Source organism: Macaca nemestrina, chromosome 1, assembly GCF_043159975.1.
Source record: "Macaca nemestrina isolate mMacNem1 chromosome 1, mMacNem.hap1, whole genome shotgun sequence".
In the NCBI taxonomy this organism is placed as follows: domain Eukaryota; kingdom Metazoa; phylum Chordata; class Mammalia; order Primates; family Cercopithecidae; genus Macaca; species Macaca nemestrina.
This window is the reverse complement of record NC_092125.1, coordinates 218,978,539-218,998,522: the sequence shown is the minus strand read 5'-3', so window position 1 is coordinate 218,998,522 and position 19,984 is coordinate 218,978,539. Positions and strand designations below refer to the sequence as shown.

General features: G+C 49.0%; 1 protein-coding gene across 1 annotated transcript; it reads left to right on the top strand.

Moving 5' to 3' along the window:
* Positions 1-2,426: 2,426 nt before the first annotated feature.
* Positions 2,427-17,556, top strand: LOC112425306 (chymotrypsin-like elastase family member 2A). Its single transcript, XM_071069176.1, has 7 exons — positions 2,427-2,483; positions 2,596-2,693; positions 3,767-3,895; positions 4,418-4,554; positions 6,847-6,992; positions 8,234-8,374; positions 17,466-17,556. Exons 1-7 carry the CDS (start codon positions 2,427-2,429, stop codon positions 17,502-17,504), a joined length of 747 nt encoding a protein of 248 aa, XP_070925277.1. The 3' UTR covers positions 17,505-17,556.
* Positions 17,557-19,984: the final 2,428 nt, after the last annotated feature.

The following is a 19,984-nucleotide window of genomic DNA, read 5'->3' as shown; positions in this document are numbered from 1 at the left end:
GGAGAGGACAGTGGGAGCCTATGGAGTCAGAGAGGCCACAGAGGGCCTAGTAGGTCATCAGACACTCTTAGGTTTTATAAGCTATAAAGGGGGAGCCCCTGGAGGGCCTGAGCAGAGAAGAGAAGTCATCTGACTTCCATTCAAAAGGGATCATTCACACTATTGTGTTGAGAAAATGTGGGTAGGAGCGGGGAGAAGAGATGGGAGAGTAGAGTGATCATTGAGAAGAGAGGAGGACTGGGACACGCAGTTGAGGTAGTGACCAAGGGGTAGCAACCACTCCACATATTCCCAAGCTAGAGCTGATGGGATTTGCTGATGGACTGGAATGAGGGATAACAGGGAAAGACAGGAGTCAAGGATGACACCAAGGTTTGCGGCCCGAGCAGCAGTGGAGTTGCCATTGACTGTGACAGAGGACCCTGGGGAAAACCAAATTTGGGATAAGTCAGGAGTTTTGTTTTGGACACACTAAACCGGAGGGAGCTAAGGAAAGAGCTCCCAAGGAGGGGAAGATCCCAACCGATCCAGTTGCAGAAAGATGTTCGGAACACGGTTCTGGGGGGTTTTTTGTTTTTGTTTTTGACATGAAGTCTCACTGTTGTCACCCAGGCTGGAGTGCAATAGAACGATCTCGGCTCACTGCAACCTCTGCCTCCCGGGTTCATGTGATTCTTTTGCCTCAGCCTCCTGAGTAGCTGGGATTAGACACACGCCATCATATCCGGCTAATATTTGTATTTTTAGTAGAGACGGGATTTCACCATGTTGGCCAGGCTGTTCTCAAACTCCTGACCTCAGGTCAATTCACCAACCTCTACCTCCCAAAGTGTTAGAATCACAGGCATAAGGCAACACTCCTGGCAGAACAGTTATTTTTTAATAGTCTATATGTTTTTTATTTTTCTATCCCAGATTTTTGGCGTTAATTTTGTTGTTGCTTTTTGTTGAGGGGGCAGAGCAGATACAGGCCCTTGCTGTGTCACCCAGGCTGAGCACAGAGCAATCACAGCTCCCTGAAACCTAGACTTTCTCAGATCAAGCAATCCTCCCACCTCAGCCTCCTGAGTAGCTGAGACTACAGGTGTGCACCACCACTCCCAGCTAATTTTTATTTTCTTTAAAAAATGTTTTGGTTGGCCGGGAGCGGTGGCTCAAGCCTGTAATCCCAGCACTTTGGAGACTGAGACGGGCGGATCACAAGGTCAGGAGATCGAGACCATCCTGGCTAACACAGTGAAACCCCGTCTCTACTAAAAAATACAAAAGACTAGCCAGGCGAGGTGGCGGGCACCCGTAGTCCCAGTTACTCAGGAGGCTGAGGCAGGAGAATGGTGTAAACCCGGGAGGCGGAGCTTGCAGTGAGCCGAGATCCGGCCACTGCACTCCAGCCTGGGCGACAGAGCGAGATTCCGTCTCAAAAAAAAAAAAAGTTTTGGTAGAGTCAAGTTCTCACTATCGTACCCAGGCTGGTTCACAAACTCCTGGGCTCAAGCAATACTCCCACCTCAGCCTTCTGAGTAGCTGGGACTATAGGCATGCACCACCGCACCCAGTGGCTAATTTTGGGCTATTTTTTTTGTAGATACAATGCATTAGTCCTTCCTCACACTGCTAAGAAAGACATACCTGAGACTGGGTAATTTATAAAGGAAAGAGGTTTAATTGACTCACAGCTCAGCATGGCTGGGGAGGCCTCAGGAAACTTACAATCACGGCAGAAGGGGAAGGAAACACATCCTTGTTCACACAGCGGCAGCAGGGGGAAATGCGGAGCAAAAGTGGGGGAAAGCCCCTTATAAAACCCTCAGATCGTGGCCGGGCGCGGTGGCTCAAGCCTGTAATCCCAGCACTTTGGGAGGCCGAGACGGGCAGATCACGAGGTCAGGAGATCGAGACCATCCTGGCTAACACGGTGAAACCCCGTCTTTACTAAAAAATACAAAAAACTAGCTGGGCGAGGTGACGGGCGCCTGTATTCCCAGCTACTGGGGAGGCTGAGGCAGGAGAATGGCGTAAACCTGGGAGGCAGAGCTTGCAGTGAGCTAAGATCCGGCCACTGCACTCCAGGCTGGGCCACAGAGCAAGACTCCATCTCAAAAAAAAAAAAACAAAAAACAAAAAACTAAAAAAACCATCAGATCGTGTGAGAACTCACTATCATGAAAACAGCATGAGGGTAACCACACTCACTACCTCCCACCAGATCCGTCCCACGACACGTGGGGATTATGCTACAATTCAAGATGAGATTTGGGTGGGGACACAGCAAAACCTTATCAGATGGGGTTTCACCACGTTGCCCAGGCTGCTCTCAAACTCCTGGGCTCAAGTGATCCTCCTTCCTTGGCCGCCCAAAGTGTTGGCATTACAGGCATGAGCCAGCATGCCTGGCCTGATCGTTTTTTAATATAGATTGCATTAACATGTTTTTTACCTTGACATCTGAGGTTTTGGGGGCCCCCTTAAGTTGTGCACCTGAGGTGAGTGTCTCACTCCCCCTTACCTAGTCCCAGCCCTGTTCTTGGGAAACTGGAGTGCAGGGAGGCCCTGCTTTTTCAGCCACAGCCACAGAGCTCCCGTGTTTCTCCCCAGGTCTCCCTGCAATACGCCTCCAATGGCAATTGGTACCACACCTGCGGAGGGACCCTGATAGCCAACAACTGGGTCCTGACGGTTGCCCACTGCATCAGGTAACTGCCATTCCCTGGGCGCTTGGCCTGCTCACCAGCCGGTGCTCATTTCTGAGCTGGGGCCTCAAATAGCCTGAACCACGCTACATAAGGCAGCCTTGCAAATAACCACTAGCTTGGACGAGACACAAGCTGTAGTCAATCAATTGTTCAATGTGTTGGCCCATAAATGTCAGTACATGGCATAGATGGGGTGTCCTGTGCCAGGTACTGAGGGAGGATGAGGAGAAGGGGAAGGACTAATCTCTGCCCTCTTGGGGAAACTACATGTGGCCTCTGGATCTGGAATTGGGTTCCCTTGAACAACTTGACTTCTCAAAGCTTCAATACCATCACCTGCAGAAAACAATGGAGTAACAGAATTTAGTGTGAATTCAATGAGTTGATTTACTAAAGGGCCTGGCACTTAGTAAGTGCCCAGTGAAAGCTCATTCTGAATTGTAGACTAATTATAAAGGCCCACGAGGTTCTGCACCGTTGTTCACTTATCCTCTTCGTTGTCCGTGACCTCTGCTCATCACAGCTGGAACTCACCGGAGCTTCTGCTGGGTCCATGTGACTCCTTCCAGGAGTGATCCCTTCTCCCATCTAATTTATAATAAGCTCTAGGAGGTTTTGGGGAAAATAACAGAGGCCTACAGTCAGGAGTCCTGGCTTCTGGTTCTGGTTTCTCACTAACGGTTGGGACTCTGGGCCAGGTTATTCCTCTCTGGGCCTTGGTTTCCCCATCTGAAAATGAAAGGTGGGAAAAATGTCCTTGAGAGCAAATGACATTTGTTTTCTCTGTGTTCATCTTGTTTCCTCCATAATCCTACAGAGTCTGTGTTATTACAACATTTATTTTATATTATAGTTTATAGTTAGTATAGTAACAATTATTATATGATCATAGTTCTTACGTTATATACTTTAGGCTCTATTATAACTAACTGATTGTCCCAGGGGAGGAAAGATCCCCAAGCCCAAGCCCCACCTAGTGGCTCATGCAGCAGCCAGTTACTTGGGTCTATCCCAACATTATCCAAAGTCAGGCCTCTGGAGGTAACCCTCTCCCTGGGCCCCCTTTCTCCCAGCGACTCCAGGACCTACCGCGTGGTGCTGGGACTGCACAACCTCTACATTGCGGAGTCTGGCTCGCTGGCCGTCAGTGTCTCTAAGACTGTGGTACATCCGAAATGGAACTCCAGCGATGTCTCCAAAGGGTTCGTTTCTGTCTGGGTGCACTTGGGGATGAAGTTGTCAGGGAACAGATGGGGGTCTCACAGAGGCAAGGGTCTCAACCCCACCACACGCCCTCTGCTTCTACTATATGGAGGGAGAAGGAGCTCTGGCCTCTTAGAGGTGGAACCAGCTCCAAAGATGTCTGGGGTGGGGATGTGACCTGGGGAGGGAGAAGCAAAGACTGCCAGAGTGACCTGGTTTGGTGCCAGTTAAGGCTGAAGGGCCCCTGTCTGCTGAGCATGTATCTACTTCATGCCAAGTCCTGGGGACACAGGGACAGTGCTATCGGCCCTGTGACTGTCCCTGAAGTAGGACACAATCTCTCCTACCTTGCCCCTTTCAACAAGACCCTCTGCATTTTCAAACATGCCCTGGGACCCTGCCACTCAGAGCAAGCTGGGGCAATGTACAGGGAACGATGACAAGGTCTCAGAGCCCTCCAAAGCCCCACAGGGCAGGAAAAGTCAACCCCATCCTCATGCTCTGCCTCTGCACTGACCCAGGTACGACATTGCCCTGCTCAAACTGGCTAACCCCGTCTCCCTCACCGACAAGATCCAGCTGGCCTGCCTCCCTCCTGCTGGCACCATTCGACCCAACAACTACCCCTGCTACGTCACAGGCTGGGGATATCTGCAGAGTAAGTGGGAGCCAGGAGACCCCAGGCCTGGGAGGGAAGGGAGGTGATGTCACCCCTGTCTGGCCAGAGCCTCTCACCTGTCATCCCAGGGTGTGTGGCTGCCTCGGAGAGATGGGATGGCACAGGCTGATGCCTGCCTGGGTTCAAATGTCAGCTCTCTCACTTCATGACTGTGACACCTTGGGCACATTACTAGGTCTCTCCATGCAGCACTTTTAACATATGTAAAATGCAAATAATTGGCTGGGCGCCGTGGCTCACGCCTGTAATCCCAACACTCTGGGAGGCCTGCCAGGCGGATCACTTGAGGTCAGGAGACCAGACTGACCAACATGATGAAACCCTGTCTCTACTAAAAATATTTTAAAAACTAGGGTGCGGTGGTGTGCACCTGTAGTCCCAGCTACTCAGGAGGTTGAGGCAAGAGAATCGCTTGAATCCGGGAGGTGGAGGTTAGAGTGAGCCAAGATTTCGCTACTGCACTCCAGCCTGGGGGACAGAGGGAGACTGCATCTCACAAAAAAAAAAAAAAAAAAAAAAGACATAATAATAGCAGCTACATCACAGAGTTGGCAAGAGGATTAAAGGAGATAATCCATAGGAAGCCTGGCATGTGGGAGGTGCTGTGTGTTAGTTGTTGTCACTGTCCCTATGATGGAAAGAAAGTTACAGAGACCATGTGACATCTTCTGTGTGGACCATACAGTTCAGAACAGCATTTTCCTCTGTGACCTGAGGCCCTGGAGCCCTTATCGGACCCTCCATGCCCCATAGCAAAAGCTGTCCCCTGTGCCATTTGGTCTTGCTGCTCAGAACCTGGCTGAGGGCGGGTCTCCTTTGACATAGACTCCAGGGGTTAGAGATCCAATGACTGTAGCCACCAAGAGGAACAGAGTTCCTGCCCTTCCCTTGTGAAATCACCAGAGGTTTGGAAGATTCTAGGAAGGGATGAGTGATAATGACCTTATGACCATAATGACATTATGAGTGACGACAACAACATTATGACATTTCTCCCTAATGACATAAACTCATAAGTATAATGACATGTTTTTCCAGGGCACATCCACATATGTACCCTCCAATAAATCCCCATTGCCCTCTTGACTGGCTTATCTGTAAATACAAGGACACATGAAATCCTGCGGTGAGCAGTGGTGGAAGAGGCATTTCATGCTTATTAAGATAGAAGCACAACCGCCTGTTTGTTTCCCCAGACAACCCTGGGGCAGATGCAGTTCATCTGAGACACTGAGAGCAGGGAGGCATCCAAATGCTTGGCTTTTAGGCCCAGCTCTGTCGGTCATGGTGAACTTTGGGCAAGCCACTTCCGAACCTCAGTTTCCTCATCTATAAAATGGAAATACTGTTGGTGAAGACCAAAAAAGGTGAAAGGTGAAAATGCATCCTACATTGCAAAATGTTATATAAGTGTTAATTACTTATTAGCCAGACCCTTAAGTTCCTTTTTTTTTTTTTTTTTTTTTTTTTTTTTTTTTGAGACAGACTCTTGCCCTGTTGACTTGGCTGGAGTGCAGTGGTGCAATCTCCACCCACTCTGGCCACCCTAAGTGCTGGGATTAGAGGGTGAGCCACTGCGCCTGGACGACGCTTAACGTCCCTAGGCTTTGGTCGATAGTGAAGAATTATGCTAAGCTCATCCTTGCCACTCATAGCTGTGGTAACAGTAATGGAGGTGATGGTGGCTGTGTCATTGGGGGCCATTATGAAAGCCCTCCCTTCACCACACCAGCATATTTTTCCCAAGGAGGGGGCTCTAGCTGCCAGGATGCTCACTTACTTCAGATAAGTGACAGAAAGTCATGGAGTTAGCTCAGCAAAAAAAGGGATTGTTATAAGGATTTAAAAGTTTCAACCCAAGGGCTGAGATATAGCCAGGCATCAGGAACAGGCTAGAATCAGGGACTGGAAGCCTGTAAGAAACTCAGGAAACCCTCCCTTGTAATTTCTTTTCTTTGTGAGTCTACTTCATTCTCCACATGAAACAAAACGTCAGTCATTGCCAACAGCTTCCCAGATTTACGTCCTCTGAAACCGGAATCTCTTAGACCCCACGTCAGGATCCCAGGGGAGGGAGCTCATTGGCTTTAGCTTGAGTCAGGTGTTCACTGCTGAACCAATCAACCATGAGGACACTGTATAGACAAACATAGCTGTTCGCATGTTGCAATGGATGGAAGACAGTAACAGGGGAAACCCAGTAGCGGTCAACCACTTCCTTTTTCTTAGGAGTCATTGCATCCCTAATGCCTTCTTTCTGATCTCATTCAGCCAACGGACCTCTTTCTGATGTCCTGCAGCAGGGCCGGTTGCTGGTTGTGGACTGTGCCACCTGCTCCAACCCTGACTGGTGGGGCCGCACCGTGAAAACCAGTATGATCTGTGCTGGGGGTGATGGCGTGATCGCCAGCTGCAACGTGAGTACCAAAATCAAGGGCCCTGCTCAGTGACAAAATGTGGCTGGGGATAAGGCTATAGAGGTCCACCCATCCATAGGTCCATCCTCCCACCTCCTGGCAGAAGTACCGAGAAATATGTTCCAGGTATATCAGAACCCGATCTTTGGCCAGGCACAGTGACTCCTGCCTGTACCCTATCACTTTGGGAGGCCAAGGCGGGCAGACCTCTTGAGGTCAGCAGTGCGAGACCAGCCTGCCCAACATGGTGAAACCTGGTGTCTACTAAAAATACAAAAATTAGCCAGGTGTGGTGGCAGGCACCTGTAGTCACAGCTACTCAGGAGGCCGTAGCAGGAGAATCACTTGAACCCATGAGGAAGAGGTTGCAGCAAACTGAGATCACACCACTACAATCCAGTCTGGGTGACAGAGTGAAACTCAAAAAAAAAAAAAAAAAAAAACTTGATTGTGGTTCTTGTTTGTTCTTGCTTTGAGATTCTCCTTGTCGTGTCCACCCCTCTCACTCTGGGAAGTCCTTCCCTGGGTCTCATCAAGGTTTCTCGTGACTGTCATTCCGTATCCTTTCCTCTATGCTGGAAGGGAGCCAAAGGAAAGTATTCCCTGGCTTAGGGCTTTTCTAGGATGACTTCTGGGTTTTCTGTGGAATTACTCTCGTCAGTGGCCCAGCGTGTCCCCTCCAGGTAGTTGCCACGGAAGCCTTCCCGGAGACAGTGTCTTAACCACCAGGAATTGCTCTGTGTTGGACTTAGCAGTGAAGTGGGGATGGAATAGGAAGGAGTTCCACACGCCCTTCAGATCACACTGTGCCCTACACACTCTGCCCACACAGACCACCCCACCCGCGGGAAGATGGAGCCAGTGGGGAAGAGCCTGAACTCTGGGATGTGGCCTCAGCTCCTTTACAAACTGCCTGTGCAACCTTGAGCAAGTCCCAACCTCTCAACACTCCAGTTTCTTCTCTCCAGTGGCCTGGGGACACTGTGAATATTTACCTCCTAGGATTTTGTGGGGATTAATGAGATAAGGCATAGAACATGCTTAGCTCAGCTCTGGCCACACAGGAAGAATAAGTGTTGGCTCTTGTTGGAATTTTGGTACCACCTTTGGCTTTGACCACAAGGGCTGGCTTCAGAGGACAGTGACCTGCAGCAGAACAATAGAAATGCATTGAGAACAATGGTTCCAATGGGCAGCCCCTTCCTCTCCCTTTACCCTTCTATAACTCTGGCCTTCCTCAGGGAGACTTCGGAGGGCCGCTGAATTGTCAGGGAGCTGACGGCCGGTGGGAGGTGCACGGCATCAGCAGCTTCACCTGCAACTACTGCCACAAGCCCTCCTTCTTCATACGGGTCTCCAATTACATCGACTGGATCAATTCGGTAAGAACCAGACCAGCCCTGACCCCCAGGGCACTTACCTGCTCACCTGGCCTTGGGAGTGCCATGCCCACCTGGCGACTGAGAACCCCCTCCTTCCTCTTGAGAGCTAGATGGGAGCCCCTTGGAGGAGGCTGCAGATCTTGGCAACTGCTGGGCCCCCCATGGGTCCCCAAAATTTCTGTGTGGGTAAAGCTGAGTGAAAAGCAACATAGAGGGTGGCCTTGTCCAAAGAGGTTGGACACTCCTCAGGCATATTAAGAGTGAATTCTGCCAGACACGGTGGCTTAGGCCTGTAATCCCAGCATTTTGGGAAGCCGAGGTGGGCAGATCGCGAAGTCAGAAGGTCCAGACCAGCCTGACCAACACGGCAAAACCCCATCTCTACTAAAAAATACAAAAAAATTAGCCAGCTGTGGTAGCGCACTCCTATAAACCTAGCTACTCAGGAGGCTGGGGCAGGAGACTCCCTTGAACCTGGGAGATGGAGGTTGCAGTGAGCCGAGATTGCACCATTGCACTCCAGCCTGGACAAGTGAAAAGAAAGTGAGTTCCATAGGAATGGTGATTTTATTTTTGTGTATCTGTGTGTGGCCCAGACTCCACCATCCAGTGCTAGAACAGGTATATTTGTCTGTGAAGCCCAAAACCTGATTCTTTGAGACCCCCATAGCATTAATTATTGGAAATTAGTCCCCCTCAGTGGTCTTCCAGCTATTCTGCAGGGTGACCAACCATCCCGGTTTGTGCAAGACTGAGAGGTTTTCCAGGATGCAGGACTTCCTGTTTTACTCTGGGACCATCCCAGGCAAATAAAACCAAATTGGTCCCCCTATCTTGTAAATGTAAACTCAGACAGCTGTCTCCTTTCAGCTTCCACAATAACTCAATTTGCTTTTAACAATGAACACACACTTGTTTATAACAATAAGCATTAACATTATTTATTAAAAATAATAGGCCAGGTGCCATGGCTCATGCCTGTAATCGCAGCACTTTGGGAGGCCAAGGAGGGAGGATTGCTTGAGCCCAGGAGTTCAAGACCAGCCTGGGAAACATAGGGAGACTCTGTCTGTACAAAAAAATTTATTTAATTACTTAGGCATGGTGGTGTGTGCCTGTAGTCTCAGCTACTTGGGAGGATTGGGTGAAAGGATTACTTAGGCCTGCGAGGCCAACACTACATTGAGCCAAGGTCACACCAATGCACTTAAGCCTGGGCAACATAGCAAGACCCTGTCTCTGAAAATAATGATAATAATAACTGGCATCAACATTAAGGGGCAGCCATGGATACACGCAGAAGTAGGTGAAAGCAGCCAGAACGGGAGACCCCGTCACAAGAAAGGGGTGCCTGGTGGCTCATGCCTGTAATCCCAGCACTTTGGGAGGCCGAGATGGGCAGATCACCAGAGGTCAGGATTTCGAGACCAGCCTGGCCAACATGGGGAAACCCCATCTCTACTAAAAATGTAAAACTAAGCTGGGTGTGGTGATACGTGCTTGTAATCCCAGCTACTCAGGAGGCTGAGGCAGGGGAATCACTTGAACCTGGGAGATGGAGGCTGCAGTAACCCAAGTTCACACCACTGCACTCCAGCCTGGGCAACAGAGCGAGACTCCATCTCAAAAAAAGAAAACTAACAAAAAAAAAGAAAAGAGTGCCCAGGAGAGGGCAGAGGAGCCACCATGCCTGGTACTCATGCTGGGAGGGAAGAGTTGGACACTCTGTGCCGATGCAGGACCACCTCAGTTCGCTCTTCTGTAAAATGGGACTTGAACTAGACAAGGACTCCCCCACTATTTACACGCTACAGCAAATGGGAGTTATGGTATTTGTGGCAGAGCACCTGGTCCTGGCAGCACCTTGGGAACCTGAAGCAGGGGCAGGGGCAATTGTCCCAATATTTTTGTCCCAGCGTCAGCTGTTCCCAGGCACAGACACAAGCACAACAGAGCAGGCCAGATCCCGAAGCTTGGCCAATTGGCAGCAGGGATCCACGGGGCACCACGCCTCGTGAGGCAGCTGGGCAGAGGCCCTGTGTTCATGGGAGAGCAGTCGGGGCAGGCACAGATGCCCGGTAATGGGTTTCAGAAATGGGAGAGCCAAGCAACCAGCTGTCCTTGGGTGGGGGCTGCCCCTGGCAGCGGCGGAGGGGCTCGTGAAATCTTGCAGTGGCCCCAACCCAGGAACACACTGTGTGCAGGCTGGGGTCACGAACCACTAGAGCCCTGGGGGTGCCTGAGAGCACCTGCTTGGATAAACCCAGACAAGTGACAAGCCAAGGTCAGGAAGTACAAGCAAAAGAGCAGAGAAGCAGAGGAGAAAAGTGGCCGGGGGCATTCATCCTTTCAACAAATGTCCATTGAATGACAGTCACACATGAGCTTCAGCAATCCTTAGCTTTTATTCTTTTTCCAGAAGGTAATACATCCTCTGTGTAAAAATATTAACACAATATGAGAGTGTATCAAGTAAAATGTATCAAGATGTCCCCCCTCATTTTACATCTCCAATTCCACTCTCCAGAGGTAATCATTGTTTTTGTTTTTGTTTTTATTTTTGTTTTTCTTTTCAAACGGAGTCTTGCTCTGTTGCCCAGGCTGGAGTACAGTGGCTTGATAGCTCACTGCAACCTCTGCCTCCCAGGTTCAAGCAATTCTCCTGCCTCAGCCTCCTAACTAGCTGAGATTACAGGCGTGCACCAACATGCCCAGGTAATTTTTGTATTTTTAGTAGAGATGGGGTTTCACCGTGTTGGCCAGGCTGGTCTTGAACTCCTGACCTCAGGTGATCTGCCCACCTCGGCCTCCCAATGTGCGGGGATTACAAGCGTGAGCCATCGTGCCCTGCCAATCATTGTTAAAACCTTGGTGTGTGGTCTTCTCAACTTTATGTGCATATGTATCTATATATATAAAGAGAGAGAGAGAGAGATACTGTCTTCTAAGCAAAAATAGGCTGAGTCTTCATACTGTTCTGCAGCTGTTTTTCACTTAACACCTTATCACATTTTACATGTCAGTACGTACATGTCATTCTTTTGAACAGCTATATAGTATTCCATAGTTTGAGTATAATAAACAAAGCTCTCATGTTTCCTATTTTTCACTCTTACATTGTGCAGTGAACATCCTTGAACATAATTCTTGCACACTGGTCTGAGTGTTTGTGCTGTAGCAGCTGGATCTCCTGCAGTTTACAGCCCTGGATCATGAAGTTGGCATATCAAAATGTTTAACAGGCCGGGCACGGTGGTTCACGCCTGTAATCCAAGCACTTTGGGAAGCTCAGGCGGGTAGATCACTTGAGGTCAGAGTTTGAGACCAGCCTGGCCAACATGATGAAACCTCGTCTCTACTACAAATGCAAAAAAATTAGCCAGGCATGGTGGTGCATGACTATAATCTCAGCTACCCGGGAGGCTGATGCACGAGAATCACTTGAACCTGCGTGGCAGAGGTTGCAGTGAGCCCAGATCGCCCCACTGCACTCCAGCCTGGGAAACACAGTGAGACTGTCTCAAAAAAAAAAAAAAAAAAAAAAAAAAAAAAAAAGTTTAACAGACACTGATCAACAGCCACTGGAAACAGTTATAGCGCCAACCACATTGCATAACTTCCTTGCAAACAGCAGTTTTAAGTTGAAAAACAAATGAAATCTAAAAATATGCCATCCACACATTTGGAATATAAGTTTTAGGGGTTCAAAGGCCCCCTACCCTGAAGCCCACATAGGACTCCTGGCTAAGACCCCCTTTACAGGAAGACCCTAACAGGTCAATGAAAAGCTGTGATTGCATCTGTTTTTTTCAAAACGTCATCCGAACTCCTCAGGCAGGATATACTGTAGTGTGGGCTGCCTGTGACTCACTTGAGGAGCTTAACCCAGGAGGACAGAGACAGGAAACTGACATGCACAGCTCTGCGGTTAGGTGAACCCGATGATTTTCTTGTGTGTCCTGCAGGTGATTGCAAATAACTAACGAAAAGAAGTCCCCGGGACTGTTTCAGATTTGGAATGGTCACAGAAGGAAATTAATATTATAATAAAGTGACAACTATGCAAATCATATCTTGATGAGAGATTTATTAGCAATCCATCCTAACATCCAGGGCCCTAAAAACCATAAGTAGGCTGGGCACAGTGGCTCAACCCTGTAATCCCAGCACTTAGCACTTTGGGAGGCCAAGGAAGGCAGATCGCTTGAGTCCAGGAATTCTAGACCAGCCTGAGTAACATAGCATAACCCAGTCTCTACTAAAAACACAAAAAGTAAATGGGCAAGGTGGTACGCACCTGTAGTCCCAGCTACTCAGGAGGCTGAGGTGGGAGGATCGCTTGAGCCCAGGAGGTAGAGACTGCAGTGAGCCAAGATCTCATCATAGCACTCTAGCCTGGGCGACAGTGAGACCCTGTCTCTAAAAAAAAAAAAAGAATTTTGCATCTGCGTCTCCCTGCCCGACTGAGACCTCAAGGACCCAGCTCACTTTAACAACCTGACACATGACATTATTGTCAAACAACACATAAATGGAGCACTAAGCTCCAGGGAGGGAAGTGGGCTGTAGCGGCTTCCTGCACTCTGCATCCTCTGCCTCGCTTTCCTCCACTGCCAACACAGAGGCCTGGATTTCTGTGCAGGCGCTGCCTCACCGGATCCCGGAGGTTCTGGGTGAAATCTCATGGCCCAGGACCAAAGCTGGAGCCCGTGCTCCAGGCCTGGCCAATCAACACATTGCATCCCCTTCGCCCACCACAGCAATTGGCTCAGGGATGGGCATATGACCTGAGGCAGGTCCAATCAGAGAGGTTGCACGACTTGTTCCTCTTCCTGTTTGTAGCTAGGCTCCCCAGGTCAGAAAGCCTGTGGGATTGACCCAAGGTCACACAGCAAATTCACAGCAGGTGTTTGTTCAGTGTTCTCATACAGGACAAACTTTATTTTTATATTAAAACAAAGATATAGAACAGAATGCCAAATTCATATGACCCTTTAAGATAAAATATGGGACTTAAGAAATAGTTGCTTGCTGTAGTGCCTGATACAGACCATAAATGAGTCCAAACTGTTGCAGGGAGTATGGGATGGAGTTGGGACTGGAACCCACGTCTTTTGACATCCAGTCCCACCGGATTCTGCCCTCCCACCCACACCCAATCTTCCTCACCTTTGCACGATCCTAGGGAGATTAGAGAGGGGAGGAAAGAGAAGCAGAGGAGGCAGAGTACAGGAAGCCACTACAGCCCAATTCCCTCCCTGGAGCTTAGTGCTCCATTTATGTGTTGTTTGACAATAATGTCATGTGTCAGATTCTAAAGTGGGGTGGGTCCTTGAGAATTCTTTCCCACCCATTTTCTTACCCATGCAACTATCCTGCAATCCAGGCCTGGATGGTTATGTAGGAAACTAAGGCCCAGAAGATAAGTGGCTTGTCCAGACCGCCACACTCAAAATTGATGGATCAAAGACTTGAACTCGGCCAGGCACGGTGGCTCACGCCAGTAATCCCAGCACTTTGGGAGGCCGAGGCAGGCGAACACGAGGTCAGGAGTTCAAGACCAGCCTGGCCAATATGGTGAAACCCCATCTCTAATAAATTACACAGATAAGCTGGGCATGGTGGCCGGCGCCTGGAGTCCCAGCTACTCGGGAGGCTGAGGCAGAAGAATCACTTGAACCTGGGAGGCACAGGTTGCAGTGAGCAGAGATCGCACCACTATACTCCAGCCTACGTGACACAGCAAGACTCCGTCTCAAGAAAAAAACAAAAAACAAAAAACAAACTTGAACTCAAGTCTCTCTTTTTTTTTTTTTTTTTTGAGACGGTGTTTTGCTCTGTCGCCCAGGCTGGAGTGCAGTGGCCTGATCTCGGCTCACTATAAGCTCCGCTTCCTGGGTTCACACCATTCTCCTGCGTCAGCTTCTCAAGTAGCTGGGACTACAGGCGCCCGCCACCACGCCCAGCTAATTTTTTTGTATTTTTAGTAGAGACGGGGTTTCACCATGTTAGCCAGGATGGTCTCGATCTGCTGACCTCGTGATCCACCCGCCTCGGTCTCCCAAAGTGCTGGGATTACAGGCTTGAGCCACCGCGCCCAGCCTTGAACTCAAGTCTTAAGAGTTGAAATCTGCCCAGGCACGATGGCTAAGGCCTGTAGTGCCAACACTTTGGGAGGCCGACCCAGGCGAATCACCTGAGATCAGGAGTTCAAAACAAGCCTGGTCAACATGGCAAAACCCCATCTCTACTATAAATACAAAAATTAGCCTGGAATGGTGGTGTGCAGCTGTAATCTCAGCTACTCAGGAGGCTGATGCATGAGAATCGCTTGAATCTGGGAGTTGGAGGTTGCAGTGAGCACAGATCATGCCACTTGTTGACAGAGAGAGACTCCATCTCACAAAAAAAAATAAAAATAAAAAAGAGTTGAAGTTCACTTTCCCTTCTGCTTTTTTGACTGGGTCAAAAACTAGAGTTTGTGGTCACAGAGCGGAGCTTTCTTATCAGCAGCGGGCCTGCCTGGCTTTGTGCTCTCCCAAAAAGTGAGGAGAGTAAAGGTCTAAGGAAGAACAAGAAAGTCCACCAGGAAACCTTGCTCACTCCACGCTTCCCCCAACACAAGTTGAACTCCTAGGAGGTGAGGCAGGATGCTCACCTCCAGCCACCACACCCAGCTTATCTGTGTATTTTATTAGAGACGGGGTTTCACCATATTGGCCAGGCTGGTCTTGAACTCCTGACCTCGTGTTCGCCCGCCTCGGCCTCCCAAAGTGCTGGGCTTTGGAATCAGACCAACCTAGTTCCAGTTCCCATTCTGCCGCTTAGAAGCTGTAGGATCTAGGGCAGTCACTTTACCTCTCTGAAGCTCAGCTTCCTCCTGTGAAATAACAGAGCCTCTTGCAGGGTTTTTGGAGGCTTAGATTCAGTAAGGAATGTGAGTGCATCTAACATCTGTGTGGTGCTGGGTGGGTGTCTACATGCCTTTTTTTGTTTGTTCTCTTTTGAAGTAGCTTCTGCTTTGACCACATTTGGAAGATGACGTTATTGGAGAAGTACACACTGCTGTTCTCCTGGAAGAGGACAATAAAATGCATCTGCCACCCAGGCTGCGGTGGATCGACTGCAGCTTACTGCAGCCATTGCCACCCAGGCTCAAGTGACCCTCTGGCTCAGCCTAGCCTCCAGAGTAGCTGGAGCCACATATGTGTGCCACTGCCCCTGGCTAACTTTTACAAAGAAATTTTGTAGTGACAGGTGGTCTCACTATGTTGTCCAGGCTGGTCTTTCTTTTTTCTCCTAGAGACAGAGTTTTGCTCTCTTGCCCAGACTAGAGTGTAGTGGTGTGATCTCAGCTCACTGCAACCTCCACCTCCAAGGTTCAAGAAATTCTCCTGCCTCAGCCTCCTGAGTAGCTGGGAGTACAGGCACACAGCACCACCACACCAGACTAATTTTTATATTTTTAGTAGAGATGGGGTTTCATCATGTTGGCCAGGCTGGTCTTGAACTCCTGGCTTCAGGTGGTCTGCCTGCATCAGCCTCCCAAAGTTCTGGGATTATAGGAGTGATCCACTGTGCCTGGCCATCAAGTGCATTTTGATCCACCGGATGAAGCCCGCCTTTGCCAGTGTTCTGCTTCCCCCATCATTACAGCAGCCAGATCCTAATTGTGCATGTCGGCCTCGCCTTCTGCTACGTGTGTACCTTCCCCACATTACACAAATCCTTACCGTAATGTTGTGAAACATGCTGGGCACAGGTTTCTCTCCCTGTTTCACAGATGGGTCTAGAGACTTACATGACCCAGCCAAGGTCACACTGGAAGCCCTGGCGTGGCCTAGAACAGGCTTTCTCAGCCTCAGCACCATTGACATCCAGGGCAGGGCACGTCCTTTGCCCAGTGCATTGTCAGATGTTTAGCAGCATCTCTGCTGTTTGACCGCTGGATGCCAATAACATCAACCCCAGCCATGACACCCAACAATGTCTCCAGATGTTGTCAAACGTCTCCTGGTGGCTGAACCAGCCCCACTGAGAAATACTGCCTTAGAACACTGTGGGTTCAGCATGCCACCTTCATCTTTACATTGAAAACACAACTCCTGGCGCGGTGGCTCAGCCTGGAATCCCAGCACTTTGGGAGGCTGAGGCGAGCAGATCACTTGAGGCCAGGAGTTGGAGACCAGTCTGGCCAATATGATGAGACCCCGGTCTCTACCAAAAATACAAAAATTAGCCAGGAATGGTGGCACACACCTGTAATCCCAGCTGCTAGGGAGACTGAGGCAGGGGAATTGCTTGAACCCAGGAGGCAGAGGTTGCAGTGAGCTGAGATCACGCCACTGCACTCCAGCCTGGGTGACAGAGCATGACTCCAACTCAGAAAGAAAAAAAAAAAGAAAGAAAGAAAACACACTCCTCTCCTCAGTCTTACACAGGGAGGGAAAAAAAAATAGAAAACACAACTCCAAGGACCAACAATTAGTATTTTTCTTCCTTCCCTAACACACAACATAATCTCTTCAAAACAGATGGAACCCATATTCCAATATCTACCTTTGGTCTCTTTTTCAAAATATTTCTAGGGTGACAGCTAGGAGCAAATGGGAAAAAAAGTATTTGGACACAAGCTCTTTTTTCCACTGGGCTTTGAGAAAATCCCCATCTTGCGTGCTCCCAGTGTATCTCTCACTGATAAGTTCCTCACAAAACCAGGGCCTTATCCAGGGCCACGCTGACAGAACTCCCACGGACACACCAGCTTAGGAGCCTGCTGCTGTCCGCTTTGGTGGCTGGAGGTAAACCCTGTCACCCAGAGCCACTGGTTTCCCATCCCCTGGTGTGGCTGGAATGGGATCTTCCTGTCCTCCCCTCTCGCCCCCACCCAACCCCTACTGCATTCAGACGTATAATCATAAGAAAACTGGAATGGAGTTTCAAAGAACTGGAGAAAAGAGCAGGATTCTATGACCTCTTGGGATCCTTCTAGAACAAGGGTTTTTTATTTGGGGGTTCAGAATGCAGCAAGTGTAGTTTACATTGTGTGGGTCGCTGCTTCCTGGACTCAAGACCCTTTCTCTTTTCATAGCCCTCAGTTGTGGGGTCCCCACTTACCCGCCTTCTGTGACTAGGGTGGTTGGAGGTGAAGAAGCGACGCCCAACAGCTGGCCCTGGCAGGTGAGTCGACCACACTGTACTTCCCCCTGTCCCTGCCCCATTCCCTTCACATCCCCCCTTTGCCCTTCCACCATGGGGTCTACTATGCTGGCAAAGTGAGGACTGATGGGACTCAGAGAGCAGCACAGGCAACTTCACCAATAAGATACATTTCCGGCTGGGCGCAGTGGCTCATGCCTGTTATCCCAGCACTCAGGGAGTCCGTGGTGGGCAGGTCACCTGCGGTCAGGAGTTTGAGACCAGCCTCACCAACATGGTGAAACCCGCCTCTACTAGTAATACACAGTTAGCCAGGCGTGGCGGCACACAATTGTAATCCCAGCAACTCGGGAGTCTGAGGCAGGAGAAACGCTTGAACCCAGGAGGCAGAGGTGGCAGTGAGCTGAAATTGCACCACTGCACTGCAGCCTGGGCAACAAGGCAAGACTCTGTCTCAAAAAATAAAAAAAAATTTATAAAGGTACATTTCTGTGGCCTTGGCCAACCTTGGGAGAGGTGGGAGAGGTGCCTCCTCCAGCTGCAGTAAGGAGCTGTCCCCTCCCCACTGCCCATAGGCAGCAAATATAGTCTTTATTAACCATTCAGAGGCTTGTTTACAAATGTACCATTAGTCTAGGAACCATTCAAGACTACCTATGCAAATATTCCTTGCTTTAAGGAAGCAATCAGTGCTATTTGTGCAGATTCATCTTTAACACCAGGCAAATGAATGTTACCATTGAAAAAAATGTTTTCTTAAGTTCATGTAATCATAGTGATATCAAGACTAAACTGCCAAGTGGGGCACAGGCACAAATTACTAAGACGTGTTAATAGTGGGAATTTTAAGAGAACTGTGTAAAGGTTACATTGACACAAACAAATGTAGTAAAATCTCATTTATCTGATGTAATTGGGACTGAGTAATTGAAAAGTTGGTTATAAAGAAATTATTTTAAATCATACATATATGTTGTAGACATATAGACATCTTAGACTATGTAAACAATTTCTTGAGTTCTTAACTTTTTCATATAAACCACACCCCATAATATATCACCTACCATTTCATTTCTTTAAAGCAGAGCAGCAACTTTGAGACGTTCACAAAGCAATCTGAGTTATGAGCCCATCCCAACTTTTATGACTTTTCCCCCAATCTTTCCATTTTCTCACAGACACTAATTCAGGAGCAATTTTTTAAGAATCATGGTGATTCAGTCTCTTCCAAGCATTTAACTTCGTTTCCATATAAATAACGACTCTCTTTCTGAACCCGTATTTCATTCGTTACATGTTTAATCAAATTTCACTATTGCAAGCATAATTGATATAAACTGCTTTAGGAGCAAACCCAGCTGAATCAGGATGAGTTTCCAAATTAAGCAGGAGAAACAATTAGCAGCCCACTAGCCTTGAGCATTCAGAGTGACCCATGCAGCAGTCACTGTGTCTACAGAGGCCAGCGTCATTCATCTGGTCCTTGATTAAGAGACTGTCAATGATAGGCCAGGCACGGTGGCTCATGCCTGTAATCCCAGCACTTTGGCAGGCCGAAGCAGGTGGATCACCTGAGGTCAGGAGTTTGAGACTAGCCTGGCCAACATGCTAAATCTCTGACTCTACTAAAAATACAAAAATTAGCCAGGCATGATGGCGGGCACCTATAGTCCCAGCTACGTGGGAGGCTGAAACACAAGAATCACTTGAACCCTGGAGGCGGAGGTGGCGGTGAGCCAAGATCACACCTCTGCACTCCAGCCTGGGTGATAGAGTGAGACTCCATCAAAAACCAAAACAAACAAACAAACAAAAACTGTCAATGATAGAATGATGGCAGATATTTCACATTTTTTTTTTCTTTTTTTCAGACAGACTCTTGCTCTGTCACCCAGGCTGGAGTGCAGTGGCACGATCATAGCTCACTGCAGCCTCCAACTCCTGGGCTCCAGCCATCCACTGCCTCAGCCTCCCACAGTGCCGGCATTACAGGAACCCACCACTGTGCTCAGCCATAGTAAAGGTTTTTTGAGATAGTGTCACATTCTGTCAGCCTGACTGGAGTACAGTGGCTGGCGAAACATGGCTCACTGCAGCCTCAAACTCCTAGCCTCCCACCTCAGCCTCCCTACCAGATGAGACCACAGATGCATGCCACCACACCCGGTTAATTTTTTTTTTAGAGATGGGCGTCTCACTATGTTGCCCAGGCTGGTCTTGAACTCCTGAGATCAAGTGATCCTCCTGCCTCAGCCTCCCAAAGTGCTGGGATTACGGGCATGAGCCACTCAACCCAGCCTCACAATTTATATACTTGGCCTTGTGTACTTTTGCCAGTTCTTTTGCTTTTCTCACAGTCCCATGGTATTTTTTGCCTGAGAATTTGGAAGAAGGGCCACAGTCCCTCTGCTACAGGACCCCACAGCACCGGGCGCATTTGTGCTGAGAACT

What these genes read in the sequence shown, in the direction of transcription:
- LOC112425306 (XM_071069176.1), top strand. Translation starts at nt 2,427, where the DNA reads ATGTTTTTTACCTTGACATCTGAGGTTTTGGGGGCCCCCTTAAGTTGT. An exon ending in ACGGTTGCCCACTGCATCAG is followed by an intron (nt 2,694 to 3,766) that starts GTAACTGCCATT and finishes CCTTTCTCCCAG; the next exon opens with CGACTCCAGGACCTACCGCG. An exon ending in AGGCTGGGGATATCTGCAGA is followed by an intron (nt 4,555 to 6,846) that starts GTAAGTGGGAGC and finishes GATCTCATTCAG; the next exon opens with CCAACGGACCTCTTTCTGAT.